The sequence below is a fragment of the Pleurodeles waltl genome, chromosome 10 (assembly GCF_031143425.1).
Source record: "Pleurodeles waltl isolate 20211129_DDA chromosome 10, aPleWal1.hap1.20221129, whole genome shotgun sequence".
NCBI classification, from domain to species: domain Eukaryota; kingdom Metazoa; phylum Chordata; class Amphibia; order Caudata; family Salamandridae; genus Pleurodeles; species Pleurodeles waltl.
In genome coordinates this window covers 599,617,310-599,638,737 of record NC_090449.1, presented here as the reverse complement: position 1 = coordinate 599,638,737, position 21,428 = coordinate 599,617,310, and the positions used below count along the sequence as shown (strand labels likewise).

The following is a 21,428-nucleotide window of genomic DNA, read 5'->3' as shown; positions in this document are numbered from 1 at the left end:
TGGCCCTTGCCACCATCCTCAGGATCATGAAGAACACATCTGGAGGTAGATCCTTCTACTACCTCACCGTGCAGGCCTGGAACACGATGCCGCTCACCTCAGGCTGTCCCTCTTGCTGGCTCAGTTCAGGAACGCCACAAGACCTGGCTCTTTAACTGACCCGCGCCCCCCAGCTAGCGCCTTGAGACCCCCCGGGAGATAAGCCGCGCGTTATAAATGTTGATTGATTGATTGGCTGGCCACAACCTGACAGGTAAGTTGTGGCCACTGTTTTGTTTGTTCCTTGGCCCAATTGAGGGAAACAGAAATTGTAAAAACACATAAGGGGTCAGGATACAAGTATCCTGATCCCAGGGAAAACATGGAGGTGACCCTTCATGGGCAAAAACTGCCCAAATATATTTTTTTGGGCTGATCCGCGGGTCACCTGTGGCACTCATTGCGACCCCTATTGTAACTTCATGAAGGATCCGCAGATCCAAACCACAATGAAAAAATAAATAAATACACCCAATCACACACCAAACAGCAGGGTGGGATTGGGTGCCTGCAGTCGGGTGGAGGTTGGCCACATGGCCTGGGCGTAGTACAGGCCCTGCAGCCAACCCCTGCTGGTGGTGGTTATATTAGCATATGGTAATTATGTGTTAATTTACATTTTTAAAAAATACAAAATCTCGGAAAAAATAAAAGTTTCAGGGAAGTTATAGTTAGGTTCACATTTTAGCCACACAAAATCCTTGAAATTGAGCAGTTATAGTTATAGTAATACTTATCTGAAGAAGCTAGAACTCATGCCAGAAAGTAATTTTAGGCCACGAGTTACTGTTTCTGAACATAAATATAATTAGAACTACTGAATTTCTATGGCTTTGTGTTAGTAAAACGTGAAGCTAACTATAACTTCCCTGTAACCTTCGTTTTTTCAGTGAATTTACACATACATATGTATATAATGACTAGAAAAACAAAGTTTAACCCCTTCGCTGCCAGGCCTTTTCCCCTCCTGTGCCGAGCCTTTTTTTGGCTATTTGGGGCAGTTTGCACTTAGGCCCTCATGACTTGTTTTTTCACATAAGCTATCCACACCAAAATTGCGTCCTTTTTTTCCAGCATCCTAAGGATTCTACAGGTACCCAGAGTTTGTGGGTTCCCCTGAAGGAGACTAAGAAATTAGCCAAAATACAGCATAAATTTCGTTTTTTTCAAAAAATGGGAAAAAGGGCTGCAGAAGAAGGCTTGTGGTTTTTTCCCTGAAAATGGCATCAACAAAGTGTTTGCGGTGCTAAAATCATTGTTGAGACAGGTCCACTCACCTGAAAAGCAGGATGTCTGCAGGGGCAATGGTATGCCCCCGACCTCCAGGAACACCTCTTGGCACTTCCTGGTGGACACAGAAACCCCAGCAGGTGTCCCAAAAGGACAGGGGGAGTGGAAGAGAAAGAGACAAAACACTGCCACGTCTTGCCGGTCCAGCCAGGCACCCTGTATCTTCGGGGGGCAGGTCATTGTTGACCGAGTGATAGTAGAGTTAGTGCACTCAACTTCCTTGAAACTGAATCTCTCTTTCTGATATGGGCACGGGAGCGGTAGAAGAACACCGGGATGCTCCAGCACTTTTCTTGGATAGTAATATCTGTTGACACAATTACTAACACTGCATTACCAAAAACCCAAACTGAGTACCATAACAATAAGTACTGCGACACTAGGGCTGGCTTCACAGAGATTCACTGTTGCACACTACAATTAGAACTATGATTGCACTTATCATGCACACGAAAGACAAACAAGGGCATAAATTATATCACTTATAACTTTCCTGCATGCATAAGGTTAAACTAAAAGGAACAAAAACAATCCAAGAAATACAAATGTCCACTCTGGGTTCATATAGTTAGGTGGCACAGTTTGGTTTGGTTTCACTCTTTGTGTGAAAAACCCTTCAAAAAGCAAATTCCTCAAACCTGAAACACAGGCATGAATGACACAATATAAATCCAAGAGTTATGCTATTAGAGAAAGAAAAGTCACGTAAATGCTTTTAAAATTACACTGTCACATTTTGTAGTACTTGAGCTCAAACAGATTTCCTGAAGCACATTTAGGCAAGTAACTACAATAATAATGTAGAATGTTCAGAAATGCATTTGTCTCTTCAAGATAAGCACTCTGCCAAAATACGAGGTCTGAAATACACCAGCTGTTCTAGGAAAGCACGGCGCTCAAAGAACAAACTCCCTGGAGAATACTAGTCACTTAGCTGCAGTCTTTTCCGGTGTGCTGGAGGAATGCCTGGTGTCAGCTGGTACAGGAAAGAAGAAAAGAATTGCCTCAAAAGTCCTGAATACGAGTCTGACAGCAGGGGCTGGACTGCCAAGTCAGATGCTGCGATCAGGAAGCAAAACAAAGCCAAGCAGGGAGGCATGCTTCACTCTGCTATTTATAGCCAATCAGGAAAGCAGTTGAGATGAGTTACCACGCCCAATTAGAAGCACATGTCTACAACTGCTCACATTAGCCATTAGTATAAATGGTCGACTGACGTACCTGATCTAAAAGTACCGGGATCAACGGAAGAGGATAGTGATTTTAAATGGTCACTTAGTTCACTGCGCGATAATCTATACAAGCGAGCAGCTCGCGATTCTTCTTGGGCCCGAAGAACAAAGATGATGATACTGGTGACGTTGAATGACGAATGAAACCCTTGCCAATAGATCATCCAGGTAGTCTCGCAGGTATCGATTCTCAGGCTCAGAAAGAGCATACACCCTACTACATGGTAGCGTTGCCCCTGGAATCAAGTCTATACGACAATCGTATGGCCTATGTGGCGGCAGCTTGGTGGCCTTCTGTTCACTAAAGACATCATGGAAGTCTTTATATGGTGCCGGAATGGGCAGTGTGTTGTCCGGCTTGATAGCCATACTATGTGTGGACCCACAATGCAAGGGTGTCTCTAGTAGTGGTTTGCCTTGGTAACAGGAGCGCCAGCAATGTTTAGAGTCTAATGTCATTGTCCTTGCTGTCCAGTCAATTCTGGGATTGTGTAACTGAAGCCAGGGTATCCCCAAAATGGCTCCAAATACTGGCGTATCTATGAAGTCAAACTGAATTTGTTCTGTATGGTTGTTTGCTCGCAGCAGGGACAAGGGTGTTGTTTGATAAAAGATAAGCCCGGAGGACAATTCTGAGCCAAAGTTTCCGATAGCCCCAGAGTCAAGCAATATGGGAATGACCTTACGAACCTGAGGGAACAACACTAACGTCACAATAAGAGTTAGATGTCGAGGTACTGGACTGGTGGTATTAGCAAGAAGATGTGAGACCATATTGAAAGAAGCGCTGTATAAAATGGTCTCAGAAGTTATCGAGCCAGTTAGTTTTCCGCCTGGTCAGGAAGAGAGAATTCAGGCCCTGTTACCGCTCCAGTGGCTTTCTTTGGAGCAGTTGGCTTGTTAGAACATTCCCGAGCAAAATGCCCTGCCTTACCGCAGTATAAACACAGTTTCAATGTTTTCCTTCGTTCTTTCTCTTCCTAAGGTAGTGGGCACCACACACTGCCAATTTGCATGGGCTCAGGTGTATCATGAGTGGGAATGGTGGACTCCTTTTTCTCAGTTTTGAGCACCACTAAGCGTGTGTCCCCCTGGAATTTTTTTCCCTTACATTCACTCAAGCGATGATCCAGTCGTACCACCAGGTCAATTAACTCGGAACACTCCGTAGAAGGCTCCACAATTTGGGCTAGAACATCCTTGAGATCGTCCCGAAGGCCACAATAGAAGAGGGAGGTCGTCTTCTCCTCAGGCCACACAGTCATTCCCTGGCGCAAATTCAGCAAATCATTGGAGCTGGCTTGCACGAAGAGGTGTTTGGCGAGCAGTTTCCACAAGGCTTCCTTGAACCGGTTGAAATCATACAGTATTGGGTCATTGCGCTCCACCAGCGGAATAGACCAATTAGCTGCATTGCCTCCCAAATAAGAGATAATAAAGGCTACCTTTGCAGCATGGTTGGGGAATGCAGCTGCTCGACACAAAAACTGTAGCTGGCACTAGTTAAGAAAAATGTTGAACTTGGAACTATCCCCAAAAAACCTTTCTGGAGGAGCTTAGGGCACAGGGGTTGGTGTTGTGAACATTACTTGCATGGGTTGTGTGGTGGAAGTCGTTGGGCCTGAATCAGATATAGGAACATGATTAGACAGGTCAAACCGAGGGGCCTGTAGTACTGGAGATCTTTGCTTTAGTTTGACTCCTCCCTAGGGAGTGTCTTGTGGTTTATACCGCTGTAGTTCAGTGTGCAACTCCAGGTTCTCTTGCTTTAAGGAGAGCACTTCCTTCTGTAATCCCGCTAAATAACTACAATATTAATGTAGAATGTTCAGAAATGCATTTGTCTCCTCAAGATAAGCACTCTGCCAAAATACGAGGTCTGAAATACACCAGCTGTTCTAGGAAAGCACGGCGCTGAAAGAACTAACTCCCTGGAGAATAATACTCACTTAGCTGCAGTCTTTTCCGGTGTGCTGGAGGAATGCCTGGTGTCAGCTTGTATAGGAACGAAGAAAAGAATTGCCTCAAAAGTCCTGAATACGAGGATGACAGCAAGGGCTGGACTGCCAAGTCAGATGCTGAGATCAGGAAGCAAATCAAAGCCAAGCAGGGAGGCATGCTTCACTCTGCTATTTATAGCCAATCAGGAAAGAGGCTGAGATGAGTCACCAAGCCCAATTAGAAGCACATGTCTTCAACTGCTCACATTAGCAAACAAGCATTGGTAAAACAAGCACTGATTGTGTAACACAGCACATTATGTTTACTTAGAAACATGAAGGTTTAACCAAGAACAGAGATATGATTTAACCCTAATCCCTGGGGATGCTGACAGATAACTCAGGAGGCACCTTGGGGATTCCTGACACTCATCATCTTCCCAGCTTTCAGGAACATGCAGACTTGAATCAGAAAACCAAATTTTTCAACACAAGTTTGGCATTTTACTGGGACATACCCATTTTTACTATTTTTGTGCTTTCAGCCTCCTTCCAGTTAGTGACAGAAATGGGTATGAAACCAATGCTGGATCCCAGACAGCTAAACATTTCTGAAAAGTAGACAAAATTCTGAATTCAGCAAGGGGCAATTTGTGTAGATCCTACAAGGGTTTCCTACAGAAAATAACAGCTGAAATAAAAACAATATTGAAATTGAGGTGAAAAAAATAGCCATTTTTCCCCACGTTTTACTCTGTAACTTTTTCCTGCAGTGTCATATTTTCAAAAGCAATATACTGTTACGTCTGCTAGACTCTTCTGGTTGCAGGGATATATAGGGCTTGTAGGTTCATCAAGAACTCTAGGTACCCAGAACCAATAAAAGAGCTGCACCTTGCAACGGGTTTTCATTGTATACTGGGCATACAGCAATTTATTTGGTGAAAAATAAAAAATGAGAAATAGGTATCAAGAAAACCTTTGTATTTCCAAAATGGGCACAAGATAAGGTGTTGAGAAACAGTGGCTATTTGCACATCTCTGAATTCTGGGGTGCCCATAGTAGCATGTGAATTACAGGGCATTTCTCAAATAGACGTCTTTTTTACACACTGTCTTACGTTTGGAAGGTAAAAATGCAGAGAAAGACAAGGGGCAATAACACTTGTTTTGCTATTCTGTGTTCCCCCAAGTCTCCCGATAAAAATGGTACCTTACTTGCGTGGGTAGGCCTAATGCTCGCGACAGGAAACGCAACATGGACACATCACATTTTTACATTGAAATCTGACGTGTTTCTTGCAAAGTGCCTAGCTGTAGGTTTTGGCCTCTAGCTCAGCTGGCACCTAGGAAAACCTACCAAACCTGCACATTTTTGAAAACTAGACACCTAGGGGAATCCAGGATGGGGTGACTTGTGGGGCTCTTACCAGGTTCTGTTACCCAGAATCCTTTGCAAACCTCAAAATCTGGGGAAAAAAACACTTTTTCCTCACATTTCGGTGACAGAAAGTTTTGGAATCTGAGAGGAGCCACACATTTCCTTCCACCCAGCGTTCCCCAAGTCTCCCGATAAAAATGGTACCTCACTTGTGTGGGTAGGCCTAGCACCCGTGACAGGAAATGCCCCAAAACACAACGTGGACGCATCACATTTTCCCAAAGAAAACAGACCTGTTTTTTGCAAAATGCCTAGCTGTGGATTTTGGCTGCTAGCTCAGCCGGCACCTAGGGAAAGCTACCAAACCTGCATTTTTGAAAACTAGACACCTGGGGGAATCCAAAATGGGGTGACTTGTGGGGCTCTCAGCAGGTTCTGTTATCCAGAATCCTTTGCAAACCTCAACATTTGGCTAAAAAAACACTTGTTCCTCACATTTCGGTGACAGAAAGTTCTGGAATCTGAGAGGAGCCACAAATTTCCTTCCACCCAGCGTTCCCCCAAGTCTCCTGATTAAAAATGGTACCTCACTTGTGTGGGTAGGCCTAGGGCCCGCAAAAGGAAATCCCCAAAACAGTAGCTGGACACATCAAAATTATCAAATACAAACCTACCTGTTTTTGCGGGGGATGGGGGCACCTTTGTTTTTGGTCCTGGTCTCAGTAGCCATCTAGGGAAACCTACCAAACATATCTGAAAACTAGACACCCGAGGGAGTCCAGGGAGGTGTGACTGTCGTGGATCCCCCAATGTTTTCTTACCCAGAATTCTGAGCAAACCTCAATTACCGCACCAGGACAAATTTCCCACCACCCAACGTTCCCCTTAGTCTCCCGGTAAAAATGATACTTCACTTTTGTATGTGGGCCAAGTGCTTGTGACAGGGAAGAGCCAAAAACATGTTGAAAGTGAGGGGGATCCAAAGTGGGTCCAAAAGGGCAGTTTGAAAAAAAAAAATGTTTAGGCTGACAAGTGCAGCAGAATTTTTATTGGTATAGATGAGACAATGCTGGGTGATAGGAATTTTGTGGATTCCTGCAGATTCCGGAAGGTTCCATCACAAAAATGTGGTAAAAATATGTGATTTCCTGCAAAGTTGGAGGTTTGCAGGGCATTGTGGGTAAGAAGATGGTGCGGGGTGCAAGTGAAGGACTTCCTCTTCCATCCCTGCCCTGGGGAGGTGGGAGGAAAGCCCACAGAGGGAGTGCTAGCACTCCCTCCGTGCTCATGTGCCAGGACGTAATAGTTACATCCTCGGCACAGGAGCACTGTGCCGTCAGACGTAACCATTACGTCCCAGCACAGAACGTGTTAAAGTGAAGTTATAATTAGGTGAAAATGTCAGTTAAAACATACCTTCTTAAACATCAGAAAATCGCCAGTTAGTAATCTCAAGGAACTACGACCCATGCTTGAAAGTAAATCTAATTTGAGACTCCACCTGTTATAGTTTGGTCACTTAAATCATGCACTGCCTAAGACCTGTGAGATGCTATGGGTCTGAATTGGCTCTGTCCAGGATTTCCTAGAATGTAGGGATATGTTTACAATAGATTTGTTTCTCAATTGAGTAAAAGGTATTTTTAGGGTTCAGGGGTGTGACACATATTAGCAAAAAACGCAGGTGGTGGATGTGAGCGTTTGCCCAACAATACAAACATAATGAAAACTGTATGAAGCAATTAGGGTGTTTTAGGGCTGAGGGGTATGATTTGTCTTTATGTATGATGGGGTGCTAGGTAGTTGAATTAGCTAGGTGCATAGGGTTTCTTAGGGATTAGGGATATGTTTGGAATTGATGTGATAGGTTTCTAGGGTGTAGGCATTGCTTGTTGTTTAAAAGGTTTTTGTAGGATTCAGTGGTGTGCTTCATCTTTTTAACCGGTTCTGTGCCGCGGACGTAATGGTTACGTCCTGCGGCACAGTGCTGCTGTGCCCAGGATGTAACCATTACGTCCTGGGCACCCAGCCCAGAGGGAGCGTTAGCGCTCCCTCTGTGGGGTTCCCCCCCACCTCCCAAGTCAGGGATGGAAGGGGAAGCCCTTCCCCTTCCACCCCCGACCCCACCCACCCCCCCGTGACGTTAGCGCGCGAGCGCGCGCTGACAATCACAGAGCCTCCCCCATTGCGCTGGAAGCACTCGATCGGAAGAGAAATGCTTTGCATTTCTCTTCCGATCACGCGGGGGAGGCCGAGAGTGGCTTCAAAGGGAAGGAAATGTATTTCCTTCCCTTTGAAGTCTCTCTCTGCATTTTGGCAGCCGGATTGAAAGCAATCCGGCTGTCAAAACGCCCACTAGACACCAGGGATGTCTTTGGAAAAAAGGAAATTGGCATAAGGGAGCAACCCCTTGAGCAAGGGTCGCTCCCAGGGGGGGCATTTTTTTTTAAGGCCTTTTCTGCTTATTATTAGGCTGATCTGCCCCCAGGGGGGGCAGAAACCTCTAGGCACCAGGGATAAAAAAAAAATTGTTTGTTTAGTTTTTTTGTTTTTGAGGTGGGGAGCGACCCCTTAGGCAAGGGTCGTTCCCCTGGGGGGCAAATTTATTTTAGGCCATTTCTGCCCCCCATGGGCGCAGATCAGCCACTAGACACCGGGGATCTTGTTGTTGTTGTTTTACAGATGGGGAGCGTCCCCTTAAGCAAGGGTCGCTCCCCTGGAGGGGCAAATTGTATTTAGGCCATTTCTGCCCGCTTTGGGGGCAGATCGGCCGATTTTAGGTCAATCTGCCTTTTTTTTTGCGCCGTCACGCAAGGGGAGCGACCTTGTAGGCAAGGGTCGCTTCCCAGAGGGGGGGGGGGGCAAATTTATTTTAGGCCATTTCTGCCCACTTTGGGAGCAGATTTTAGGTCAATCTGCCCCAAGGGGGGCAGAAACCACTAGGCACTGGGGATCTTTTTTTTTGCGCCGCCACGCAAGAGGAGCGAACCCGTAGGCAAGGGTCGCTCCCCGGGGTGAGGGGGGCAAATTTATTTTAGGCCATTTCTGCCCCCCCTGGGGCCGGCTGAGCTAGAGGCCAAAATCCACAGGTAGGCACTTTGCAAAAAACACCTCTGTTTTCTGTGAAAAAATTTGATGTGTCCACGTTGTGTTTTGGGCCCTTTCCTTTCGTGGGCGCTAGGCCCACCCACACAAGTGAGGTACCATTTTTATCGGGAGACTTGGGGGAACGCTGGGTGGAAGGACATTAGTGGCTCCTCTCAGAATCCAGAACTTTCTGTCACCGAAATGAGAGGAAAAAGTGTTTTTTTTGCCAAATTTTGAGGTTTGCAAAGGATTCTGGGTAACAGAACCTGGTCAGAGCCCCACAAGTCACCCCATCTTGGATTCCCCTAGGTGTCTAGTTTTTAGAAATGTGCTGGTTTGCTAGGTTTCCCCAGGTGCCGGCTGAGCTAGAGGCCAAAATCCACAGGTAGGCACTGTTTTCTGTGAAAAAAATTGATGTGTCCATGTTGTGTTTTGGGCCATTTCCTTTCGTGGGCGCTAGACCTACCCACACAAGTGAGGTACCATTTTTATCGGGAGACTTGGGGGAACGCTGGTTGGAAGGAAATTTGTAGCTCCTCTCAGATTCCAGAACTTTCTGTCACCAAAATGTGAGGAAAATTTGTTTTTTTAGCCAAATTTTGAGGTTTGCAAAGGATTCTGTGTAACAGAACCTGGTCAGAGCCCCACAAGTCACCCCATCTTGGATTCCCCTAGGTCTCTAGTTTTCAAAAATACACAGGTTTGGTAGGTTTCCCTAGGTGCCGGCTGAGCTAGGGGCCAAAATCTACAGGTAGGCACTTGGCAAAAAACACCTCTGTTTTCTGTCAAAAAATGGGATGTGTCCATGTTGTGTTTTGGGGCATTTCCTGTCGCGGGCGCTAGGCCTACCCACACAAGTGAGGTATCATTTTTATCAGGAGACTTGGCGGAACATAGAATAGCAAAACAAGTGTTATTGCCCCTTGTCTTTCTCTACATTTTTTCCTTCCAAATATAAGAGAGTGTGTAAAAAAGACATCTATTTGGGAAATGCCCTGTAATTCACATCCTAGTATGGGCACCCCGGAATTCAGAGATGTGCAAATAACCACTGCTCCTCAACACCTTATCTTGTGGCCATTTTGGAAATACAAAGGTTTTCTTGATAGCTATTTTTTACTCTTTATATTTCAGCAAATGAATTGCTGTATACCCGGTATAGAATGAAAACCCACTGCAGGTGCAGGTCATTTATTGGCTCTGGGTACCTAGAGTTCTTGATGAACCTACAAGCCCTATATATCCCCGCAACCAGAAGAGTCCAGCAGACGTAACGGTATATTGCTTTAAAAAATCTGACATTGCAGGAAAAAGTTACAGAGTAAAACGTAGAAATAAATTGCAGATTTTTTCACCTCAATTTCAATATTTAGTTTTTCAGTTGTTATTTTCTGTAGGAAACCCTTATAGGATCTACACAAATTACCCCTTGCTGAATTCAGAATTTTGTCTACTTTTCAGCAATTTTGCGGTGGAGGCTGAAAGCACAAAAAACCATAAAAATGGGGTATGTCCCAGTAAAATGCCAGAATTGTGTTGAAAAATTGGGTTTTCAGATTCAAGTCTGCCTGTTCCTGAAAGCTGGGAAGCTGGTGATTTTAGCACCGCAAACCCTTTGTTGATGCCAGTTTCAGGGAAAAAAACACAAGCCGCCTTCTGCAGCCCCTTTTTCCCATTTTTTAAAAAAAAACGAAATTTTCACTGTATATTTGGCTAATTTCTTGGCCTCCTTCTGGGGAACCCACAAAGTCTGGGTACCTCTAGAATCCCTAGGATGTTGGAAAAAAAGGACGCAAATTTGGCGTGGGTAGCTTATGTGAACAAAAAGTTATGAGGGCCTAAGCGCGAACTGCGCCAAATAGCCAAAAAAGGCTCGCACAGGAGGGGGAAAAGGCCTGGCAGCGAAGGGGTTAAAAGTGGGGAATTTGAGGTGGTTTACCCTCCCAATAAAAATACAGTGGGAAGTATATAAAAATCTAGGGTGTTTTTAGCATTCCGTTGTAGAATTAATGGGTATTTATCTGCAATAATTTTTTTAAAAAGTTTTACAAAGCTAAGGACTTGAAATAATTATTAAAAAAATAATAGAATTAACTAACGTTACCCTACGTGATGGCACATATCCATACGTAAGGTAATTTAGGAAAAAAGAAACACAAAGTAATGGGATTTTGAGTTATGAGGAGAGTCTGAGACTTTGTTTGTAGTCCTGCGATGACTCTATATGAATTTTCATTGGTAGAAGTGAATCACTTTGCGTAATGGAACGTTTTCTGTTGATAGTTCGGGCAACTGCTTCATTTTTCGAGACCATCTTGGTCTAAGACTTTCTCTCTTCCTTGTAAATAAATACGACACGATTTGTTGCTTCGAGGAAAAAGCTGCATTTTTTTCCTGTTTATGTTTTCACGGTTGCCAAGTTCAGAAACCATTAGCAAGCGTAACCCCAGGCGGAATCTTTTCTGTGAGGTCTCTTCTTTTGCTAGCAAACCATGGCTTTCTGGAATTTGTTCCCGTTGTCCCGCATAGGCAGCAGCGCCCTCTGCTGTTATAAGCACGGAACTATCTTTCTGTATGTGTGTGACGATCAAAGTTGAGTTCTGTCTGCTGGAGATTATTGTTTGATGAAACTGTGCCACTATTTCTGTTTCTCAAAATAAGCAAACATTTTTTAATGGAGATAGTGTTGAAATTCTAGTGGACCATATATACATCTCACACATACCTACATCACCCCCTTCCTACTTTACAATACATGGTTCATTTTCCATCGCACCCTTGACATATTTATGTGGCGATCGCTTAATTTAGAGTAGCTAGAGATTTCAGCTAGAACAGCAACTAAGAAGCGTTTGCTAGGTCCTTGTCACACTGCCTATTCCGTATATCCATGCATGCACATATGGGACTTTATACGATACAACTTTATATCTTTTTATTATTTGCCTTATACATGTATACACTTTCTATGTAGTTATGTATCTATATATTTATTAACATACTCCTGCAATAGGTAAAACACTTCAACTCTCTCCAATGCACTTCTCTATCTATTCACTGATCCCTAACCTCATTGTACTACTGTGATATCCCTATTGACCCTTTCTTGACTCTTTCCTCCTCTTTCCCTCCTTGATTTAGCCCAAATCTCATTCTACTATAACACTTACTGGACTCTTCCCTCCTGTATCCCTCCTTTGACTCACCCTAAACCTCATCTTACTACTGTGATCTAAATAACTCTTTCTGTACTCTCCCCCCTCTATCTCTCCTTTATCCTATTTAATCAGAATGACGTGCCTACTGCTCAAATTAACTGCTTATATTTCCCTTTACTAATCCCCCACTAATTGTTTTTGGGTTCCAGAGTAGCTTGCTAGTCGCCAGAAAGTACTTCAATGCCTTGTTAGGGGTAGTAAGCGCTATATAAATACAGTTACAAAAAATTATCTCCATGCGCTCCTACCCAACACATCAAGAAATTTATGGCAGGTAGGTGGTTCTGCCTCTTTCCGTGTAACCAATAATGTGCCTTTGATCTGACATTATAACAATAAATGAAAGCCACATATGTACTGCACATTATTGAAACATCCCAAAAGTGATCTAACTCCCTTGTGTTTCAGATATATTAGAAAACACAGTGTGACAAATGCCCTATAAAACATAACAAGTAGCTAGCATACGCACCAGCATCCTTGGAACTCTACACCTCCAGCAGCAGTGAATCCTTGAATTTGGTCTGTTAGGCCGGTAGTCTATAACCACCACGCACTGCTCGCTGGGGTTACGGGTGGGGTGGGGGGGGTGTAGGGAAGGAATTTTTTAATAAACTTACCTCCGCTCCTCGCCCCGCAGCTGCTCCCAGCCTGCCCTGCAACCTATCCTGATGCTGCTCAGAACAGCATTAGGATTGGGCGGTCCTGGGCAGAATGGGAGCCTGGGCCTGGGCCTGCTCTCTCCAGCCTGGCGACACAGTGCCGGGCTGGAGAGAGCCTACTGCACATGCGTGTTTGGCAGGCCCGAGACAGCCGGCCAAACATACATGCGCATTGAGGGGAGTACACAGTGCACTCCCCTCACTGCTCGTCATACCCATGGCCCTGCCCCTTTCACAATAAAGGAATAATAAACAGTTTATTTTCCCTTCGTTGTGAAAGGTTTGCAGCTTCTGCTGCTGGGGAGGCGACGCTCCTTCGCCATAGCGGAGGAGCCGCCACTGATAATCACCGTAATATAAAGCAGTGCATACTGTTTTTTTTAAGTTAGTGGTTCTCAGTATTCTATGTAGCCTTAAGCTAATATCCATACTATTTTCCTGTCAATCAAAAGGCCCCACTTACCTATCACTATCTCGCTGGTCAGCGTGCCTCTCCCATTTAATGATGAATAGAATACAGTAGTGTGGCTCAACAACCTCGCTGTCCCTATTTTATATTCTCTTGAATCAGCCAAAAATTTGGAATTTGAGATTTTTCATCAAAAGAACTGTGGAGGTAAAAACTTTTTTAAAAAGTCTACATACAGACCCTAGAATTAGATGCACTCCCTCAGTCCCCTCTCGATTGCTATATCCCAGAGGATTTGGATCACCAAAAAGCTAGCTAGTGTTATGTATTCTCTTCAGGGAAAATTCTCAGAGAGGCAAATGGCTTCAAAACTGGGAATAAAAAAAAACACGCCACAGCACTGAGCCCTCAAGGACCCACTACTTTATCATTCTCATGGTTAACTACCAACGTGGTTTCTAATTTAATGTTTTTGTGTAAGTGTATAGTAAAGAAAAGCATCGTCTCTTTACTCACAAAGGCTGCCCAAAACTGATTCCTGCAGAAGACTGATTACACCCTACTCCGACACTATACAATCTACCCCAAACAACCCAAACTTCAATAAGCCATTGTATGGCAAAGTACAGGTCTTCTTGCTACAAAGTGCGAAACATGTCTGCAGAAGGGATCAAGAGTTAAAATTGGGTCACTAAAAATAATTAACTGGGATATTTTTACTTGACTGTGGATTTCTGTATATCCTTTAGGTGGACACCACTTGACCATTAGAATTATTCGGTGGTGGGTCGCTGCAGCAAATGCCCGCAATCACTCATGGTACTTAGGCCAACCCCACTTTCAAGGCAATCTAACACATCGCCAATTTTCTCAAAATTACAAATTAAGGCAATGCGAACAACACAGGTTTTAAAACAGCATTTATGAATTGAACCCTCCTTGTGTCTGGCAAGGACTTGCCACAGTGGTGGCAACTGGGATACCACATCCATATGCTGTACCCAGCTAATTTCGATAATATAAGCAACATTATTATTCAAAGCAAAACCACTTCACCCATCACCAAGGCAAGCTATACCTGTCCTGTGGGGGTATAGTTCTATACTTGGAGATACGTTTCAATCACTCACTTTTTTGTCCTGTCTTTTGTTTGAAACCAGCAACTGAAGGGGAAGATCCTTGTGAAAGGAAAGAAGCTGAACAGGTTGGTGGAAACCTCCATGCACAATGGGCACAGCAGCACGGAAGCTGCTGATGTGTCTGATGAAGACGAAGCAGCAGAAATGGAGGATGAATCTGTGAAGAATAAAGTGGCAAATAAAAACGATGTAAGTACATCACTAAGTGTTTTTCTGTCTCTGCTTAACTTGTGGTTGCAGGGGTTTTAGGTGGTGGGGACTGGAACTTATTTTTCATAATCAGACTTTGTCCCTGAATAATAGAGCAAGGCAGAAAAGGGATAAAGAAGGCGCTGGGACAACAGTGATAAAAGTTGAAGGCAGTGATAAAAAAAGGACATACAAGAGTGAGATAAATAGACTGGCATGGTTAGGTGGTGGGTGCAATAGGCAAGGTTGATTTCATCACCCATTTTATTTAGCCACTATGTATAGCCACAGGAAGACACCCTTAGCAGTCTAAACTGGGTTGCACACCAGTGTAATAGTGACACACAGTCATAGATGGCAGTGTTGCCTAAAAGCCTCTTTCGAAACCTTGGTGATAGTGCCAACACTTTGCACTGGTACAAAATCCAAAGCAAAGCCCTATTGCCTTGTGTTAATGCTTGGTTGACAGGGAAGAGAGCAAACACATTTGTCCCACTACTTTTTACAGAGTTTTTGCACCAGGGGTAACATGGGAAAATGGATTATGGAACCATTTCAAAACATGAATTACACATGTCTTTGCTTATAAATACCTTTATGTGGGCAATAGAGATTTTCACAAAGACTGCAGTCCATACCTCACATAACAACAAACATTGGTAAATGCAATAGGTTTCACCTATGTGATTAGTAATAATTATCTTTTTTTGTTAAACAAATACTCACTTTTGTGAGTGAATCATTAATCCAGGCAGGTAAGTTCTAGAGACTTTAACCAGAGTTTATACTAATGTGAAAACTACTAGAGAACGACACAGGCAGAGAAGGTGGTTAGATCAAGGGCGAGAAAGACGGTTAGAGAAAGAGCATTAGAGAGGTGCATTGGGAGAGCGTTTTGGGGTAAACTGTACAAGAGAGGCACATCTTCCTGCAGGTCAAGATGGAGATCTGTTTTCACGGCTGTTTGTGGGTGCCGTTGCATGCCAGTTTTTAAAACCATACAAAAGGATGATGGATAGAGTGCTGAAACTTTTCAAACACTCACCCACAGTCACAGATCTTGGTTTAATCCATTGTTCTTTTGCTCAGAGTGCCACCTCCTTTTGGACCCAGCCATATGCAAATCAATCTTGATTTGATCTGTGCCCAATGGTAATAGTCCAGCTTGAACTGCTAGGCCAGGTCCTCCCTGGGCCGGAAACAGCATCCTGGGCCCGTTTTCAAGGTATCACCCTTCGTCAGCCAGGCCAGCATGAATCCAGTGGCACAGTGAGCAAGGGACCCACCCTTTTGTGTTGCTAGTGTTGAAATCCATGGCAGGAGCTGTGCGGGGGCCCCCACTTTGAATGGCAGTGGGTCCTGCAGGTGGAGTTGATGTACTTTGGCGGAGCTGTGCGTGGCTGCTACTGCTTGGATAGCTGAGGGTGCTATGGGTGGTGGTATTGAAATGACAGGCTTTTCTTTCAGGGCCTTTTCGGGGCATCGTAGGGTGGAGTTGCTGCTTCTGGACCTGCTACTCTGGTGGTGCGAGGGACATGGGGTTGTGGCTGATTGGTGGTTGCTGGATGCCAATGCTGCTAGTGGTGCAGGGGTTGGGCTCGGTGCCGCAGAGCCTGCTGTACTTTAGGGAGGGTACTTGATGAAGTGTGGGGCAAAGCGAGGGGCATACTTACAGTAACAGTGAAAACACCACAAAAAAGGACTCAGCATCAGTGTAGAAAAATAAAGATTTATCTTGGTAAAACAAGACCAAAACGACAAAAAATTCCTTACGTAAATCAAGAGATATGCAATTATAAGTAAGGCAAGTCAAAATAGCAACATTTCAGCACTGGGCTCTTTTTCAAGCCTATATGGTAATTCTAGTTCAGCATTGAAGGTTTTAGACTTTTGCGTGTGCTTCTATTCCAATGTTTGTGGTGAGCTATATAAACAATGAAGAATATAGCCCCAATGCTGAGACCACTCGGTCCAGTTCTCACCAGTAAAACACAAAGTATGGTGAGCCAAGGTGCGGGTGATGCGTGTTGCCACTGAACACGTCATTTAAAAATGAAAGGATGTGCCTGAATAGTGTCAGTGCTTTAGGAAACAAACATGCCGGTGCTCCCTTTAAGGAAGTTAAGGTAATCCTTGAACTGCTACCTTGATGTCCTCAGCTGCTGAAATGGGGGAAAAATTATGCAGTGGTGGTGAGGCACACAGGGAGCGTGGTGCATAACGTGGGGACCTCTCGGGTCCGTAGTGAAGATACACAAATCTGTCACTTTAAATGAACCTGGGAATCTGGGTTAGCAGCGCTAGCACGTTGAAAAGCGTCTCAATGAAGAAGACAGATATGGCCTCCAAGCTGTTTAAAATTAAATTAATATTGTGGGCATTCCCTTCACGCAATTATGGTATCAAAGTAAACTAGAAGTCTTCTTCCCTCTTTAAAGCTACAGCTGTGCTCACAGTATTCATGGAATGGAGATAAATACAGAAGTGCCAGTGAGTGCTAATGTTTGGATTAGAGACGCCGACCTGGAAGCTTGGTAACAGGGTTCGAGTCTCGGTAGGAGGCACAACATCCATTGTTTCTATGCAAATCACATAATCTCTCCATGCCTGTGAAGCGCTCCTATATCTTCGTTGGGGTTTGTGCTACATTAGTTAAGAAAATAAATTCCACCAAAGCACACGAAAACTGTATGTGGGCCCCAGGACACTGATATGAGAAACACACGAAAGAAACAACAGGAAATAGTATGGTGCAGCCAATATAAACGGAGGAAAAATAAGTGGCAAGCGCACAAATCAATGAAAAGCAAGGGCAGGATGTAAGCCCCTTATAAGATTTTTACTAATTACAATAGATTTCACAATCACAACACAAGGCATATGCCAGCGAAACCTAAAAATGAACAAATTGAATTTGCATCCAGCACAGCCTGATGTTTTACTTTTAAAAACTGTAGAAATTGATGTGCTACGCTTCCTCTAAAGCAAAAACAGCGCAAATAATGTAAATTCAGCTTGTGCCATGTCTGCCTTGGTGCAAATATTGGTTGCTTTTTTTCCCATTACACTAGCAGCATTGATGTTGTAAACGGATTTGCCCTACTTTCTTTGCACTATTTGAATAGTCACTAACACATCAGGTTGTAGATATTACACTGGCACATGGCCTCCGGGCCTGCAACGGTCGCTCCCGCTTGGACCCTGATCTTCACCCTACATTTAGGCGTGGAACACAGAAGAGCCAGATAGACTATATTCTGCTTGATATCCGGCTGTGGGGTCATATGGTTGACATGAACATTGTAGAACATGAGGAAAGTGATCACGAGGCATTGATTTTATCTCTCAGGAGTCTATTACCCCTACTTGAAGCCCCTTGCCCTAAGATACATGAGCAACAGCTCGCACTGACCAATAACAGACGAAATGTTAAATGGGAATCTATGACTACTGACACAGCCATAATGGCATCTGTGTACAGACAGTTGGCTGAGCATATTGAACGCATACCTCAGCTTTTAGAAGATAGTGAAGAGCTTATAGTAGCCCACCCACAATTATTCAATTCTCTAAAACATCTTTTTACTAAAGAGCCTGCCAAAAAAGTCAAAAAGAAGTGCAACGCAAGGTGGTTCAATGCTGTATGCAGGGAAGCACAGCACAAACTATTGAGAGCTTTAAGAGGGGACCAGCCAGACCATATAAGGAAAGCTAGGAAAGACTATAAACAGGAACTAAGTAGAGCCCGTAGGAGATGGGACGAACTTAGATGGGTTTCCCTCCTGGAGTCTGCCAAAACAAATGACCCCTCGAAATTTTGGAAACTGGTGGCTGATGCTAGTGAAGAACCTAACCGCTCGCCTGGTGCTTCAATACTCCCCATAGAGTGGACAGATCACTTTTCCCGATTATATTCTGGGACCTCTGGTGTTACTACCAGGGAATTGAACCATGTTATGACCTTTGGGACCCCCCCAATTGAATTTACCCTGGCAGAAACCAATGCTGCGATTGTTTCACTGAAATGGGGAAAGGCCCCTGGCCTTGATTACATTCCTGGCGATTTGTATAAGACAAGCCCAGATAATTGGGCCCCATATCTGAACCTGATTTCCAATACAGTAGCTGCAGGAGCGCCTGTCCCGAGCTCCTGGATGGGAGCGGAGATAGTCCCCATCTTTAGGAAAGGCAGCCCCTCCGACCCTGCCAATTACCGTCCAATCTCCTTACTTGATAACTTTCAAAAACTTTTTGCAAAGCAAATCTTGTCCCGCCTAGAAGAATGGATTCAGGAAACTAATGTTATTTCCGACCTGCAAGCAGGGTTTAGGCCAGCAGTCAGTACCATAGATCAAGTTTTAAGATTTCTAACAATCAAATGGAAGACTGTGGAAGTAGGAGGGGGTAATCTCTTTGTAGTTTTTATTGACCTTAGAGCCGCATTTGATCTGGTCCCAGAAACCAGTTATGGCTGACATTAGCCAACATGGGCATCCCATATGGTCTTTTGTATCGCCCGATTACATGAGAACACCTACGCACAAATTAGGAGCGGTAAGGATGGTGACTTAACTGATCCAGTGGCCATTGAGAGAGGAGTCAGACAGGGCTGTGTCCTGGCCCCTACCCTTTTCCTTTTATACATAAATAATTGTATCAATTATTTAGTAAATTGCACTAATGACTCCCCAAAGTTGGCCGGGATTAAAGTGCCATGTTTACTCTATGCGGATGACACTATCCTGTTGGCCAAAACATCCATGGGAATCCAAAATCTGGTCAACCAGTTCTGTGCATTTTGCAGAGATTACGGGTTAGATATCAATGCTAAGAAAACCAAACTCATGATATATAGCGCCCGAACAAGAAGCTTAGAGCAAATATAAAGATGGATTCAGCCCGTTTGGAGAGGGTAATGGAATACGATTACCTGGGCATTAGACTGTCTGATAAGGACAGCTGGGATGCAGCTATAAGGAAAGGGGCACTTACCATCAGCCAAAGATGTGGAGTGTTAGAACGGAAGGCTAGTACTGCAGTAAGCCCCCCTTTGACTCTTATCTCTGAAATTTACAAAGTCCAAATCCGTGCCGCTGCCCTATATGGAGCGGAACTCTGGGGTTTACATAGACAACTGGACACCCTTCAAACTAAAGAAAATAATGTCCTTAGACACATATCTAGACTAGGGAAGGGCACGCCAATGCTCCCCCTAAGACTAGACTTGGGTCTAAACAGCATCAAAGATACAGCATACTTAAGGCCACTCCTATACTGGGTTCGACTATGGAAAACGGAAGAACTCGAACCCTTTAGGACAGCAGTCAAAGATCTAATATCACCTTGCCATGGATGGGAAAAAGTTCACTGGTTAAGGGAGATGAAAGCAGCTTGGGTCAAATTGGGCTTATCCCATTATTGGGAGAATCCTGAGATGATTCCTGCTAATGCTAGACTGTTGATCAAAGACCGATATTGGGGGAAAATCTATGAGGAATTTTTCGGCTCAAATGGGTCAGGTCGGCTGGCTGCAGAATTCCTGCTGGTCAAGCACGAACCTTTGCCTGAAAGTTTCCTGGATCTCCCTATACCAGCCCGTGCACGTACATTACTACCTCAGTTCAGATATGGAACATTGGCGGTCAACAGCTTCACGGCTCGTTGGTCGTCAAATAGTCCTACGTCTGACAAATGTACAAACTGCCATCTATGCAAGGAAACTCCTGAGCATGTCCTATTTTTCTGTCCCTTGTATAAACGCCCTAGAGGAAAGTGGATTATTCCTCTGTGTAAAACACTGCTACTACAAAACCGAACCAGTGTCTACAGATTATGTAAATATGACACTTCCATGCTGATAGTAAGCTCTGTTTCTAAATATTTGTCAGCAGCATGGACAATCCGTAGTAGGATTATTGCAGATCTCAATACACTGGCTGAAGAACGGTCCAGTAGTTAGTGGACGTGGACTGTTATAATAGAAAGGGATTTTAAATATAACTATTGGTGCTGATCTATTGATGATATCAGATTGTATCTCCGTGTATGCTCTCCAGTGGGTTATCCCAACCAAAGTTATCTCGTAAACGGCAATACCCAATTCATTTGATCAATTTACTTAAGAGAAGAGGCCAACCCTAGGGTACCCTTTCCCACTGCTTGGCTTTTAACTTTTGTAAATAGGAACTATTCCATGAAGTTTTATGATTTATTTTATGTATAAATCTGTTTTAGAATAGTTTTATATGTATTATTAGAAAAGATTTGGTATACTACTTTTTATTCTAAACTGATTTGTATTATCTTAGCACATAGCACTTTGCAAATGGTAAGATTTAGATACCATTTTAAATGTCTTGTTTTAATCATTTATGAAATCTTCTATGAAGTACTATGAACCATCTTTTAAGTATAATCTGCTCTAGAACAGTTTTCCTAAAGCACACTTTGAAAGGATTTGGCATATCATTTGTTTCTCCTTGTAACCGTTCTGGTAAATGGCACTTTTTTCATCTGGGAAGTATAAACTGTGGAATCCTAATTGTTAATGCTTCCTTTTTATGTGATGGTTTATGATTTCTATCTTTTTGTATGTATGGTTATTTTTATTTTATTTTAATTTTTAAATGGCCTAAACTCAGGCCGAATAAACTATTGATTGATTGATTGAATAGTCCCTGAAGTGATACTTCAAGTAAGGCATATGTAATGATGAAAGACTAAAATACTATACAACCAAAAAGGCAGCAGTGGCTCATGCTATCAGACCATCTCTATACCCACTATGGTGCCTCCATCCACGTCAACACTCATGAAAAAGATAGTAGTGTGGCACGACCACT

The 21,428-nt window shown here is 43.8% G+C and overlaps 1 protein-coding gene across 2 annotated transcripts in view; it reads left to right on the top strand.

Annotated features, from left to right (window-relative positions):
- Window positions 1-21,428, top strand: part of PLCD1 (phospholipase C delta 1) — a 325,967-nt gene that overhangs the window by 230,719 nt on the left and 73,820 nt on the right. For both annotated transcript variants that reach the window (XM_069211057.1, XM_069211056.1), the window contains exon 9: window positions 14,419-14,586. In XM_069211057.1, the coding sequence (XP_069067158.1) occupies window positions 14,419-14,586 (168 nt within the window). The remainder of the gene's footprint in view (window positions 1-14,418; window positions 14,587-21,428) is intronic.